This window comes from Vitis riparia, chromosome 4, assembly GCF_004353265.1.
Source record: "Vitis riparia cultivar Riparia Gloire de Montpellier isolate 1030 chromosome 4, EGFV_Vit.rip_1.0, whole genome shotgun sequence".
Lineage (NCBI taxonomy): Eukaryota > Viridiplantae > Streptophyta > Magnoliopsida > Vitales > Vitaceae > Vitis > Vitis riparia.
In genome coordinates this window covers 23,887,747-23,902,177 of record NC_048434.1, presented here as the reverse complement: position 1 = coordinate 23,902,177, position 14,431 = coordinate 23,887,747, and the positions used below count along the sequence as shown (strand labels likewise).

Sequence of the window (14,431 nt, the reverse complement as noted above, 5' to 3'; positions counted from 1 at the left end):
ATTTCATTAATATGATTATTTATTATGATTTCTAGTATCTCATTTTTTTTTTATCTTTGATTACATTAATTAGTTGTCTATGTATTTATGTTTATATTGCTGTATTGTATATGACTTGGATTTATTAAAAGTTACAATAAAAGTCTAAGTCATAAGTTCCTTGTAAGATAATAAGTTATTCATAGTCAATTCGTGAAATTGGACAATCCATTAATGACTATAGTACACTACCTTGTAATTGAGGAGATGACTTGTCTTGGTTATTGGGATATATTCATTATGGTGAGTGCACTAGTATGTATATATTGGACATTACTTATAGTGAATTATGATATTAACTATTGGATAGTCATGCTTTGCAAAATTATTAAATGATATGGGCTCTCAGCCTTGAAAAAAATATTAAACTAGTACTAAAATATTCAATAACTTTGACTCATGGGTGAAACTCTAAAGTGATCATATATTTTGTTGTGGATTGGGTCATCGTTAATTAATATAGGTTGCAATAAATGTTCTCAAGATAGATAATATGATACTTTTATTTATTGGAGTAAGAAAAGTTTGTTATAATTTATAAATATTGTTTTAAATTTTTAAATCACCCATTCATTTCTCCTCTAGGTGTTCCTTATTGAACTTTCAATTATTATTCAAAATGGTATTTAAGCAACACCCATTTTTTCAGATAAAAGTCTTAAACTCTTTAAAATGAGCTTACAACCCAATATATTGTAATCAAACATTCAAAACACAAAATGAAACATTTCATACGTTCATGATCTCTTAGGTCATGGGATAAATAAAAGCCCTACAAAATAAGGTTAAGCACATCATAGAATGGATCTAACATGTTTTCCCTGACCTAGGGCTTCAATACCAATTGTTGGAATCTTAGAAAAATCCGGTCCAAGCCTTGGATAGCTAAAGGATATATGCAATAATATATACTAGGTGTAGCAAAATTAATTAATGAGTCCAATTCAAAAAGACAATTAATAATCTCTTATACAACCCTATATTTTTACCGAAATATCTTATGCACATATATGAATAAATACCCAAATATCTTCTAAAATAATATGTCATCAAAGAGTGTGAGTTTAAGTAGAGACCATTATAATCCATAAAAAAAAAAAAATTCCCGTATAATCTAATTTTGAAGTTGACTTAACATTATATTAAAGAAAGACAATCATACTCTGATATTCTATGAAATCAGAACAAAAAATAAATAAATAAAATATAATTTAATTAATATCTCGGCTTCGTGAATTGCTTACAACCTCATGTAAAATCCCCATGAGTTGTTGATACTATTTCAGTGGTTAAACATTTTACGGGCCACCATTTCCTGTCAAAACAAAACTTATTCCATTTCCCTCTGAAACAAACTTCCATTGATCTCAGTTGTCAGGCAGGTTACCATTTCCTTCCAAAACAAACCTTAGAGCATTTCCCTTTTAAACAAACTTCCATTTATCTTAGCTCTGAGGCAGATTCTACATCCACCACAAAATTCAGAAAAGCTTTACGTCCACAGAGCATATATCCCATTTGTGGCGCATGTATTATCTCTACCACACAATTCAGAAAACTCAGAAAACCCTTGCACGTATCTGCAAGATAGCCACAATAATGGAATCCTCACAGCTCATTGGAGCACAAAGCTATCTTTTGTATATTTATTTTGGCACATTGAGGATAAAAGTCAAATCACAAACCGTATCCAACTTAGCTAGCTTTCAAAGAAACACAAGTGTATCTCCATACCATTGAACACATCCTCGACTTTTTGCAATCTATATTTTTTGGTCAACGCCATCCCACCTCCTCCAAAAATGTTAGGAAAGAATAGAAAAATATTAATCTAATACTTAAGTTTTTATTTATAAAAAATTGTAAATAACACATGGGTGGAGTTAAGGATTATTTGATACAACAAAAATTAAGTACTTGTTTGATAATTGTTTTTCTGAATAATTTTTTATTTTTTAGGATAAAAAAATTAAATACATTTAATAATAAAAAATTATTTTTTATTTCTTGTTTTTAAGAATACAAAATATGATATTTATAGAGAATATCTTTTATTTGTTTTTAGTTATTTTTAAAAAAATAATTATACATACATGTAAAATTATTAAAAATAAAACGTTAAATATAAAAATTACTTTTAAAATCGTATTTAAAAATATTAAAAATAGATTAAAAATATTTCAAGTTTCTAAACAAACTTTTATTTTACAATATCAGATAATATTTTTCAAAAACTATTCTTAAAAACTGTTTTAGAAACAATTGCTAAACAAGCCCTAAGTGCCTTTAAAAGAGTAGATAATATTTTTTCTTCATTAAAATTTTAATCTTCATTAAATTTACATTTGCTCTTTTTCTTTTTTCTTTTTTTAGTCATTAAAAATCCATTTGTCTATTCCATTCCATCCCACTCTCTTAAAAACTTTTTATTCTATTCGATCATCATCACTTGTTATTGAATGATAGGATAAAATTGATGGTAAAATTGGTGGAATAACATCCCAACTTTAAATAAACCATGTAACTTATCTCCACCTATTAGGGTAAAAAATCCATCAACTATCAACAAATGACAAAAAAAAAAAAAAAAAAGCAATTTAAAAAATACCATCAAAATTAAGAACAAAATAAAAACTATCATTTAAAACAATGTTCTTCTAATTTTCTGTTTTTTTTATCATGTTTCGTAAAATATTATTATAATCTTAATTCTGGTTATTCTAGTATCTATAAATCATTTTTAAGTATTAATTCATTTTATATTTATTATTTTACATTATTCATTTTTTATATTATTTTTGTTTTACTTTTTTTTTGGTCAAATAAATTTTACTTAAATGTTTTATGGTTAGTTTTATTCCATAGGGTCTTATTGATTTTAATATTTTCTTTTATAAAACGAAAACCAATATTTTTAAATACTTTAATTATTTTTATTTTTTAGTGGACTTTATATTTTATATAATTATTTTATTTTCAGATTTTACTATGGAGAGAATAATGGATGAGCCAAAATCAATATTTTTTCAATTTTAGTTTATTTTAATATTTTAGCTTTATTTTTATTTTTCAAATTTTCTTTTTGTTCTATTTTATTGTTTCTCAATTATGAATTTTCGGGAGAAATTAATATCTTTTGTATTTTAATTTATTTTTATGTTTAATTTTATATAATTATTATTATATTTATATTTACTATATTTACGAAATGTTATTAAATTTTAATATCAATGGATAAAAATATGACATATTCAATAGTAAGTATTAATTTTCGTAGCAATATATAGGTGCTAAGTTATTATTTAATACTTGAAAATCAAAAGGTATTTTTTTTACTTGAAGTAAACCTTTTCCATTATAATTATAATATGATGTTAATTTTTGTTGGACTTGGGTTGACTTAACATTATCTAACTAAATAAGAGATCAAGGAACGGTTTGTGGGAGTTGGAACAGCCAAAAACTATCTATAAATTATATATACATTGAAAGAGAATTCAAGAAGAAAAGTTTTCTAAAAAATAAAATAAAAATGAAAGACTTTTGTGTTATGAAATAGAGTGATTGTCAATTTTAACGTGGTTTCATTCATTACTTAGGTGAAGAATTAAACGGTGAAACAATTATTTTTTGAATTTTGGGTATTTCAAAAAGGTAATTAAAAGTTTTTCAATAATTTTAAAATTTTGTTAAATCTGGAAATAAAATAATTTGTTAAGAGATAGTTGGGATTTTTTGGAAGCACCCTTACCTATAATATATTTTAAATTTAAAACAAATGTAAAAAGTTTGTGGATAAGTTTAGGGTATAGAGTGTCGAATAGTAATTTTTTCGATATATACCAAAAGGCACTGTCAATCTAGTAATTGATGTTATGTATACATTTTTAAGTTTCATTATTTTTATTTTTATTTCATTTACTTGTATCTTCGCTCAACAATCTAAATCTTAATTTCCTTATTCAATTGTTCAAATTCAGAGTTGGATGGTTATAACTATGTTGCTTTAACATAATTATCACTATGTTATTTTAGCATTTTCCTAAATTTTAAAGTGTCCTTGTATTACTTTGTAGAATCAAACTGGCCAGAGTCAAAAAAAGAAAAAAAGAAATGGACAACTTTTCAGTTTTGGTGTACTTTCTGAGTTCTCAAAATGGGGTATCTCAAACATATATAGGCATGCTACAACCAAAATTACAAAGTTGGAAACTATGAATATGATGCCGCTGCCACATCTCGTTTACGGAGTCGCACCAGCTCCTCTGCTACCTCGGCTATCTCTTCATCTGCTTTCTTTCTCATGTTTTCACTCATCTCTCTCACTTTTCTCCTCACATTTTCCCCAGATTTCTCAACAACCACCTCTTTGATCACTCTTGCTATCTCTTCTCTCTCAAGCCTCCTATCCTCATTTCTCTTAACCTCCACACCCACACCAACAGCCTCCAACAGTTTAGCATTAAAGGGCTGATCAATTTGCATGGGAATGGCCACAATTGGAACACCGAACTTGATGCTTTCCATTATAGAACTCCATCCACAATGACTCACAAACCCCCCAATGCTAGTGTGTCCTAGAATTTTTTTCTGTGGAACCCATCCTTCCACAACCATTCCTCTCTCTCCCACTCTTCTGATATACCCCTCTGGTAGTGCCTCTTCTGCATTGTTAATTTTGTTTCCCTGAAGAATCCTCACCACCCATATGAAGCTAACCCTGCTGAGCTCTAGCCCATGAGCTATCTCTTCCATCTCCTCTTTGGACATAAAATACTCACTGCCAAAGGAAACAAGTACAGCTGACAATTTGTCCTTCTTGTTAAGCCAATCAATGATTGCTGCATTCTCAAATTCCTCGGTGGAGTCCGCAACAAGTGGACCTACAGGAATAAGCTTCTTCTCAGATAAAGCAGAGATATAATCTATATATTTCCCCTCCATCTCCCTAAAAGTCTTGATCAAAATAACGTTAGAGGACTGTTTCAAGCATTCAGCTGCCCGTTCTTCATCTTTCATGTTATTTGCTCCAGAACCGGTCACACGGTTGAGCTCTGTAGTCCTCCGAAAATCCTGAAGATGGAAAATCTCGGGAAAAGGATATTCAGTGCCGGGTCTTTTACCTAAATGGAGGATGATTGAGAGAACGGCAGCTCCTGTGCTGAAGAACAGAATCGCAGGAATATTCAGGGAAGAAGCTGCAGTTGGAGCCCATGGCTGGAGGATATCATATATAAGCAAATCTGGTTTTAGAGATTTAAGGATGTCGGCGAAGCTATGGTTTGCCGTATCAAAGGCCTTCTTGAGGGTGGGCATGAGATGGGGTGGGAGGCCATTGGTTGTGTGGTAGTGTGGAGGAAGGTCAGGCGAGGATGGAAGATGGAGTTCTACCAAGTGAATTGAACGAGAGTTTTCTTGGTTGAGTTTACCTTTGATACAATCGAGATTAACAGGCGTAGAACAAAAATATATGTAGAAGTTTCTCCTTGAGAGCTTCTTAGCCAACTCCAGGAAGGGAGATATGTGACCATGAGCCAACCATGGAAGCATTACAACGCTGATACTTCCGCCGTTTCTCATATCCATATCCATGAGAGAGGAGAATCTTACAATATTGTAGGTATACCTGTACCACAAAATTTTCTAATAAGAAAATTGTGGACAAAATTGTAAAAATACCATCTTAGTAATTTAATATTTAATTTTGGATCAAAGGAGATCTTCTCCATAAACATTAAATTTTTTTTATATTCTAAGTTTCGTAAAAAATCTTCAAATCTTTAAAAATCTAAAAAATATTTAGGAACTTGTTTGACAATAATTTTAGAAGCGTTTTTATCATTTTTAATACTTGAAAACAACATTTTCTAAAATTACTATCAATCGGATTATAAGTCTTTATGAGAAATATTTATGAGAAATCTTTCCATTGTCCAAATTTTTTGAGTATTTCAAGTGTCTACTGTGTGACCTTATAAAACCCTATATATAGTTTTCTTTATTTTTTGAAAATATTATTCCTAAATAAAAAATGATATTTAAGGATGTTTTGAAACATATTTGGATAGTTTTCACACTTGAAATATTATTCTTTAATTAAAAATTAATATTTAGGATCCTCACCACGCATATTTGGATTTTTTTTATAAAAAAAGTGAATTGATATTTACCTTTCTCCTATTAAATTAATAATTTTTATTTAGTTTGATAATTATATTTTAATCACCAAAATTCTTATTTCATTATTTAATTTTAAAACAACTTTTCTTCTTTCACATGGGACAATCTGACATGTGTGTCATAATTTTATTTGATAGAATTATTATCAATTGATTATTTTTTTTATTTCCTTACATTTATTTGGTATTGTGTAATTTTTTTATAACACATGACAATTAATAAGTAGTTTAAATTTTTTACCACTCTATAATGGCCCCTTCGAAAATTATTCGTGAACACATTGGAATGTGTAAATATAGGCAATTTTTTATTATTTTATTTTATTTATTTGAAAGGTTAACATATATAATTTAAATTTGGTAATCAACAAATATAAGAAATTTTCTAAAAAGATTTGAAGTATTCTTTTCTATAAATTAAAGTTTGAAATCTCAATTTGGAAAGAAATCGGATTTTCTTTTAATCAAAAGTTTCCTTTTTTCTTTATTTTACTTTCCTTTCCTTTTTAATCTCATAAAATAGAAATTTATGATAAAATTATTTTAAATTAAAACTTTCTTAACCATAGAAGCATGATGAATAAAACTTGAATTTTGCAATTGTTACTTTTATTCAACATAGTGGCTGCATAGTTAGTTATTTGATTGGGAATATTATACTATTATGCACATGATGCCAACTAATATACCTATTTGTTTTTTCTTTTTTGAAACTTTTTTAATAATAAAGTTTAGTTATTATTATTATTATTATTAAAAAAAATCTTTATTTATCTATTTAATTATTTATTTCTTAGATTAGAACATTTTCCTTTATCATTTAGTAGTATGTTGGTTTCAACGCACTTCATTTTAATTATTTATTATCCTAAACACATGTAAAAGTATTTTTAGATAATGTAAGGTAGACACTATTCCAGAAACAAAAATTATTTTCCCTAAAATACACTTTCCATGAAAATGACTTTTCTAGATTTTCTTTTCATTCATGTAAATAATGCATGTTTACGTAATTTCACCTATTATAAATTGCGTTTATGACATAGGAATAAAATATAGGGGGAATTATACTTTAGGGAGTCTATTTGTTGATAATGGGCTAAAAGTCTTTATAACTTGGATAATTGATAAATATATATATAAAATATCAAGATACCAAAATACCTATTAGAGTAGTCATCTCACCTAATATATAAATTGGAAAGTAATTGTGGGGAAGAATTTGTGGTCCGTGTACCAAAATTAGATTTTTAACTATTGGATTTACATATTTAATCATTATCATTGATTTGAATTGGAAAACACTTGTTACTGTTTTCTTATTGGAGGATTGAATTCTAGAGAGGATACAAATTTAGTAATAATTAAGTAGTAATATAAAATATTATTAAAATATATAATTTATTATAAATAAAGATAATGTACTACCTAATTTTGTCTTCATTTTTATTTTTATATCAATATTATTTAAAAATATGTAATAATAGTTTTTAGTTTTTTATCAACCATTTAATAAAAAATTAATTCTTATGAATTAAGGAAGTTGGGTTTATTTTCACTTCCAATTTTATTATATTAAATAACTAAAATTTAAGAAGAATCAATTTCAATATCCATCAATTAAAATTGCATTTTGATTTAATGTAATTCTCATAAATAAATTGAAGTAGATTTTTTATTTAAAATATTTGTTTATTACATGAAATAAATAAAAAATTAAATTTAAAAAGATAAATTTCACAATAAAATAATTTAACAACGAGAATCTTTATTTTATAAACGGGATAAATATGAAATAAAAAAGTTATAAGTTTTTTAAAAAGTATGTGAGTGAAGGGCAAGGTAAATAAAGAGAGAGAAAGAAAGTGAAAGAGAGAATGAGAGAGGTGAGGGTGGTTGATTAGTTTTCTTAATTTAACAGTTAAGGGTATTTTGGAGATTTTTGAAAAATAATATCCTTCACCCCAATTTTTACTCTATCATTAGGTTTTGAGTTCAAATATAGGTGACAAGAGGATCTTGGGCCAATTACTAGTCCCAACTAACATTAAAGCACAATTCTCCTATATAAAGGGAAAATGAGTTTTGTTTTAAAAACATTTTTTAAAATTAAAATAATTAAAATCTCAATAGAAAAATTTTCATCATTTGGTATTGGTAAATTTTATATCAAAATCTTAATATTTTTAAAACAATTTTCTTAATAAAATTTACAATTTTTAAATAAATAATATAAATGAATGATGAAACTTTTTATTCAATAATTATCTATAATATAATAAGTGTTATTATTAATTCATTATTATTCAATTAAATATAAAAGTTTAAAATATTTAAATATCTCAAAATAAATGAAAATCACCATTATAGTTATAAAAAGTAAAATGTTTCATGTAATATTTTTTTTAAAAAAGTAATTTATTTCATTGAAGAAATGAAAGATAGGTTAGAATAATAACAAAAAAATTAATAATAAATATAAGTATTAAATACATTTTATTTATTTTCTCAAAACCATTTTATTTATTTTCTCAAAATACACTGAAATATGATTTAAAATACTTCAAATTTGTTATTAAGGAAAAAAAAAAACCTGATTTATGGGAGAGTTTTAAACAAATCCTAAGTATCCTTCATCTCAATTCTAAATCCAAAATGGAAAAAAACTCTGCAATGATCTCTTACCATAATCAAACTTCTCTCCATACATATTATAAATAAACCAAAATCAATGGTTAAGAGGTTTCCCACAAATATTAACATTTTTCTTTATAGTTTCTTGAGTGCAGTTTCATGATTGAAGTTATGAACATACAAATTTCCATTAAGTTATGAAAAGATTAAATTTTCATTTAAGTTGAAAAAGATTAAATTTTGAATTACTTTTTAGATTTATGATGGTAATTTTATGAATGACTTTGGTTACATTAAGTAATTAAAACTCTAATTAAATGAAAAGATTAAATTATCATTTAAGATGATTATTAGTATTAAAAAGATTAAATTTTAAATTACCTTTTAGGTTTGAGATGATAATTTAGGATAACTCATACTTCTATATATATGTATATATAGGATCCTACCCATCTCATTACCTTAAAAACCATATTTGATAAAGAAAAAATAGCAATCTTAATTTTCTTATTTGGTTGGCCACAAAAGAATGAGAATATTAATTTAACTAAATGAAAAGGTTGAATTCCTATTGTGAAACCAAGGTTTGGTTAATCGATTTTGATGATAACAAAACAAGGTTTAGAACTAATAATTACATTTCAAGTGTAATTAGGCAAGACGATTTCCAAAGTGGCAATCACAAAGACAAATCAAGCCAATGAGAAATCATGAAGAAGAAGACCACCTCAAAGAGAAGTGTTTTTCAAGACCCAAACTTCATAAGATCTCTTTGTAAGGTTGTTGGTGCACTAGGATTTTCATGTATTGCATTCTTTACTTATGTACCAAAATCATCCAAGAGTTATTTTTTTAAATATTTTAAAATTGGATGATTTCATGTTTTTAACTAAAACCTTGTGTCAAATGTTTTTCAAACTTGTTTAAAAGGTTTTAAGTTGAAAAAGTTGGTGGTTGAGCCAAAAACGGCTCAACCAGATGAGGAACCGGTCGATCCCCAACCCAACCGGTCTAGGAGTAGGTCGACCCCTAGTTCAACCGGTCAATGGTGTGAACAGTAACCGGTCGACCCCCAACTTAAACGGTCAAGGGATGCAAAATACTCTTTTTTTTCCAAAATGGTTGTTCAACCGGATGAGGAACCGGTCGACCCACACTTCAACTGGTCGAGGTCCAGTCAAGGTCCAACGGTCACCTGCCAAGCATAAATGCTAACGGCTAGTCAACCGATCGACCCCCAACTCGACCGGTCGAACCCCCAATGACTAGTTTAGTTTTTTTCCTCTATAAAAAAACTCCAATTCTTCATTGTTTATGAGTTTAACCTTCCCAAACATTTCTTAAATATATTTGAGCTTTGGAAGAGTGTTTTTGAGTGCACCATTGTTAAAAAAACTTGCATATAATTAGTGCATCATTCAATCCTAGTTTTTTTGTATCATTTGAACCTAAAGTTTTGTACTAGGATTTTGTGAAATTATTTGTATATCTTTGAGAGGAAGAATCTAAGTGTGAGGTCTCACTTAGGGATTCTCAAGTTTGGGGTATCAGAGAAATGTAAAAGGTATTTTGAGCCAAAAGTCCGAGAGGGTGCAGATTGAAACCATAATCTAATTGTATTGCTTGAAGGCTTGATTTGGAAGCTTTGAATTAGTGGAACCTCAAGCTTGGGATTGAAGCTAAAGGAAAGTGGATGTAGGTCAAGTTGCATCGAACCACTATAAAATCTGGTGTTTGCAATTGTCTTTATATTGTTTCATTATATACTTGGATATATTTGTCTCTTATATTCACATAGTTTAAATTTTCAAAAAAAAAAACCATCACCTTATTCAACCACCCCCCCCCCCCCCCCTTCCCCTTCCCTCTAGGGTGATCACCATAGGTTGGATTAACCTATTTTTTTCTAACACCTATTTAAGTTGATTTGTGGGAGAGTTCTAAACAAATCCTAAGTATCCTTCATCTCAATTCTAAATCTGAAATGGAAAAAAACTCTGCAATGATCTCCTACCATAATCAAACTTCTCTCCATGCATATTATAAATAAACCAAAATCAATGGTTAAGAGGTTTCCCACAAATATTAACATTTTTCTTTATAGTTTCTTGAGTGCAGTTTCATGATTGAAGTTATGAACATACAAATTTCCATTAAGTTATGAAAATATTAAATTTTCATTTAAGTTGACTATTAGTATGGAAAAGATTAAATTTTGAATTACTTTTTAGATTTATGATGGTAATTTTATGAATGACTTTGGTTACATTAAGTAATTTAAACTCTAATTAAATGAAAAAAATTAAATTATCATTTAAGATGATTATTAGTATTAAAAAAATTAAATTTTAAATTACCTTTTAGGTTTGAGATGATAATTTAGGATAACTCATACTTCTATATATATGTATGTATAGGATCCTACTCATCTCATTACCTTAAAAACCATATTTAATAAAGAAAAAAGAGCAATAACCTTAATTTTCTTATTTGGTTGTCATAAGATAATGAGAATTATTTAAAATTTTTATAATAAGGAAACGGTGAAAATAATTTTTTTTCCTTCAACATTTCCCACTTTAAAAGGAAATATGCCTTTTCAATAATTATCCCCACTCCTAAAAGATATTATTTTCTGTCTCTTTAATTCTGTATGCCCATTAAAGAATAGCCTAATGATCATTTCTTTATTTTTAATTTTTTAATTTTTTTGGTTTATTTTTCCAACTTTGGTGCATAAGGAGGTATTTTTAATTTCTTTACTTCTTTTGGTTTATTTTTCCCCTTTGGTGCATAAGGATGTATTTTTAATTTCTTCACTTCTTTTGGTTTATTTTTCCAACTTCGGTGCGTAAGGAGGTGTATAAATAGCTGAAACCCATTGGAACGGCTGCAAAGCAAGAGAAGGTTGATATACTCTGAGAAGGTGATTTCTTTGAATAGTTAGATTATCTATTAATGTTATTATTTTTTGATTTCTAGAGTTTAGCTCATGACTAGTGACTAAATTTTATTTTCCATTTTGTTTGTTGGTGTTTCAACATTTTTATCTTGTGATTTCAGTAACATGTAATTTTATGTCTTTCTTATATGATTAAGAGCTCGTTTGATAGTTTTTTTAGATTAAAAAAAAAATATTTTTAATATAAAAGACAACTTTTTTTGATAAAAAATTTTAAGTGTTAAAAATGTTTGAGGTGCTTTTTATAATCACTACTAAACGGATTCTAAATGACATTACAGATGTCATTCATGGTAAAAGTGTGATAAAGACATTTCCCTTTTTCTTGTTTTTATTTTTAATAAAAGATATGATATTTCTAATTAAAAGGTATTATTTAATTTTTACTTTCTTCTCGTTTTTATTTAATGATAATACAAATGTGTTATATATATATATATATATTAAAGGACAAATATAATTTTTGAAAGTTTGTCTAGATACAATTTATGTTTTTGAAGAAACGGTTGATCCATACTTTTTCTTCTTAAATATAATACAAAAATTATGAGCTCATTTTTAAAAACTGTTTTTTCTTTCTTTAACTTAAAAACAATTTTTTAAAAACAAGTTTAAGAAAACAACTCTTACTTATTCTATAAAAATTATTTTCAATTAAACATTGTTATAAATTTTTAAAAATAATTTTTTATTTTTTATTTTTAAAAAAACTGTTTTTAAATCACTCAGACCAAAGTTATGATAACTGCTATTGAATTAAACCAACCAACCGCATTCTCCTTGCATTCATTTTATTTTGTTATCCTGTTTTGTAGCTTTAATTCTATTTATCGGTATCCCATTAGCAGTTTCTTATAATCAATGGCATCAAGAACCTCAACTGTTGTAATGGCTCCCCCATCGGAGGAGAAGCATGACGTTGGATTTTTAGTTTTTGACCCAAAGAAGATGGCAAAACAAGAGCTTCCCAAACAGTTCATTTGGCCAAATGAAGATTTAGTTGAGGCCAAGGAAGAGCTTAATGAACCCTTGGTAGACATGGAGGGATTCTTGAAAGGTGATGAGGTTGCCACTGCCCATGCTGCCGAGCTTGTTCGACAAGCTTGCGTAACCCACGGCTTCTTCCAAGTTATCAACCATGGGGTTAACCCAGATATTCTCCATGCTACAGAGGTTGGATTGGATCCTTACTTCAATCTACCCATGAGCAGGAAGCTCAGCATGCATAAGAAGGTTGATGAGTTATGCGGATACTGTGGTGCCCATTCTGATCGGTTTGCAGCTAAGTTGACATGGAAGGAGATGCTCACTTTTGAATACCATTTTAAGGGTGATACTGACTCTGAAGTAGCTGATTACTTCAAAAATGTGGTAGGTGAAGATTTTGAGGAGACAGGGTAAGAATACAATATCACATGCACGAGTCGACATTTTTATACCTATCTATATATATATATATATATATTAAACTTAAAAGTGACTTATCATAATTTATTTTGCATTTTGTACAGGTGGGTTTTCCAAAGATTCTGTGAAGCCATGAGGGATTTATCTCTAAAGATTTTTAAACTCTTGGCAATAAGCTTGAACTTAGAAGATACTTCATACTGTGAGAAATTTTTTGAGGATGGTTTTGCAGTCTTGAGATGTAACTACTATCCAGTTTGCCCGGAATCTGGCCTTACCTTTGGCACTGGCCCTCATTGTGACCCGACCTCTTTAACAATACTTCATCAAGATCAAGTTGGAGGGCTTGAAGTATTTTCAAATGAAAAATGGTATTATGTCAAGCCTCAGCCTGGTGCTCTTGTGATTAACATCGGTGACACCCTCATGGTAGGTCATCTTCTTGTTTTCTCTATTATTCCTCAATTAAAGATCCTATAGCTAACAAAATCACTACTTTTGCTGTGTGTACATGATGATCAGTAATTAAAATGTAGTGGCATATATTTACATATATATTGTTTCTTTGTTTCATGTGTACGTAGGCATTAACCAATGGAATATACAAGAGTTGTCTGCACAGGGCTGCGGCAAAAAATGACAGAGACAGGATATCATTCGCCTACTTTATTAGCCCAAGGCAGGACAAGCTGGTTTCGCCCATAAAAGATCTTATTGCTAGAGAAGGCTCAAAGAAATACCCTGATTTCAAATGGGAACAACTTTTAGACTTCACCCAAGTCCATGATCGCACTGATGATACTACCATCAAACGCTTCGTGGAATTCCTTGAGTCATCGGAAACCAAATAAATTTCTTTGCCTATGCTCTTGGTTGTTGATCTTTTCGATGCGGACTATCTCAATAAGACTGCTATGGTTGCATTTCATGTGATATTCCCCTAATAAAAACGTTATGATATAAAGGTCAACTATATCTTCTTGTTTCCTACTTTCATGGGCTAACAATCTCTTTGTGGGTGTGTTTATTCGTGTGTTCACCACAATGGGCGAATTTGAATGCAAAAGGGGCATTTGATCAATCACAATACTTGGTTTTCTTGATGAATGGTCAAACAAATATTTCTTTTATGAGACCTAATTCTATAACTCTTCTTAACTTGTGAATATTGATTTGATTGTCTTATACCCATTAATTCATTATTTGATTT

The 14,431-nt window shown here is 28.5% G+C and overlaps 2 protein-coding genes across 2 annotated transcripts; one reads left to right on the top strand and one right to left on the bottom strand.

Annotated features, from left to right (window-relative positions):
• Window positions 1–4,176: 4,176 nt before the first annotated feature.
• LOC117913356 (UDP-glucosyltransferase 29-like) lies at window positions 4,177–5,625 on the bottom strand. The gene has a single exon (XM_034828296.1). The coding sequence runs from the start codon at window positions 5,623–5,625 to the stop codon at window positions 4,252–4,254; it is 1,374 nt and encodes a 457-aa protein (XP_034684187.1). The 3' UTR covers window positions 4,177–4,251.
• Window positions 5,626–12,675: 7,050 nt separating this feature from the next.
• Window positions 12,676–14,072, top strand: LOC117912522 (gibberellin 20 oxidase 3-like). Its single transcript, XM_034827127.1, has 3 exons — window positions 12,676–13,211; window positions 13,326–13,650; window positions 13,806–14,072. The coding sequence occupies exons 1-3, from the start codon at window positions 12,676–12,678 to the stop codon at window positions 14,070–14,072; spliced, it is 1,128 nt and encodes a 375-aa protein (XP_034683018.1).
• Window positions 14,073–14,431: the final 359 nt, after the last annotated feature.

Coding starts and splice junctions, on each gene's coding strand:
- LOC117913356 (XM_034828296.1), bottom strand. CDS start 5,625: ATGGATATGAGAAACGGCGGAAGTATCAGCGTTGTAATGCTTCCATGG.
- LOC117912522 (XM_034827127.1), top strand. CDS start 12,676: ATGGCATCAAGAACCTCAACTGTTGTAATGGCTCCCCCATCGGAGGAG. Junction 13,212..13,325: donor GAAGATTTTGAGGAGACAGG/GTAAGAATACAA, acceptor CATTTTGTACAG/GTGGGTTTTCCAAAGATTCT. Junction 13,651..13,805: donor ACATCGGTGACACCCTCATG/GTAGGTCATCTT, acceptor ATGTGTACGTAG/GCATTAACCAATGGAATATA.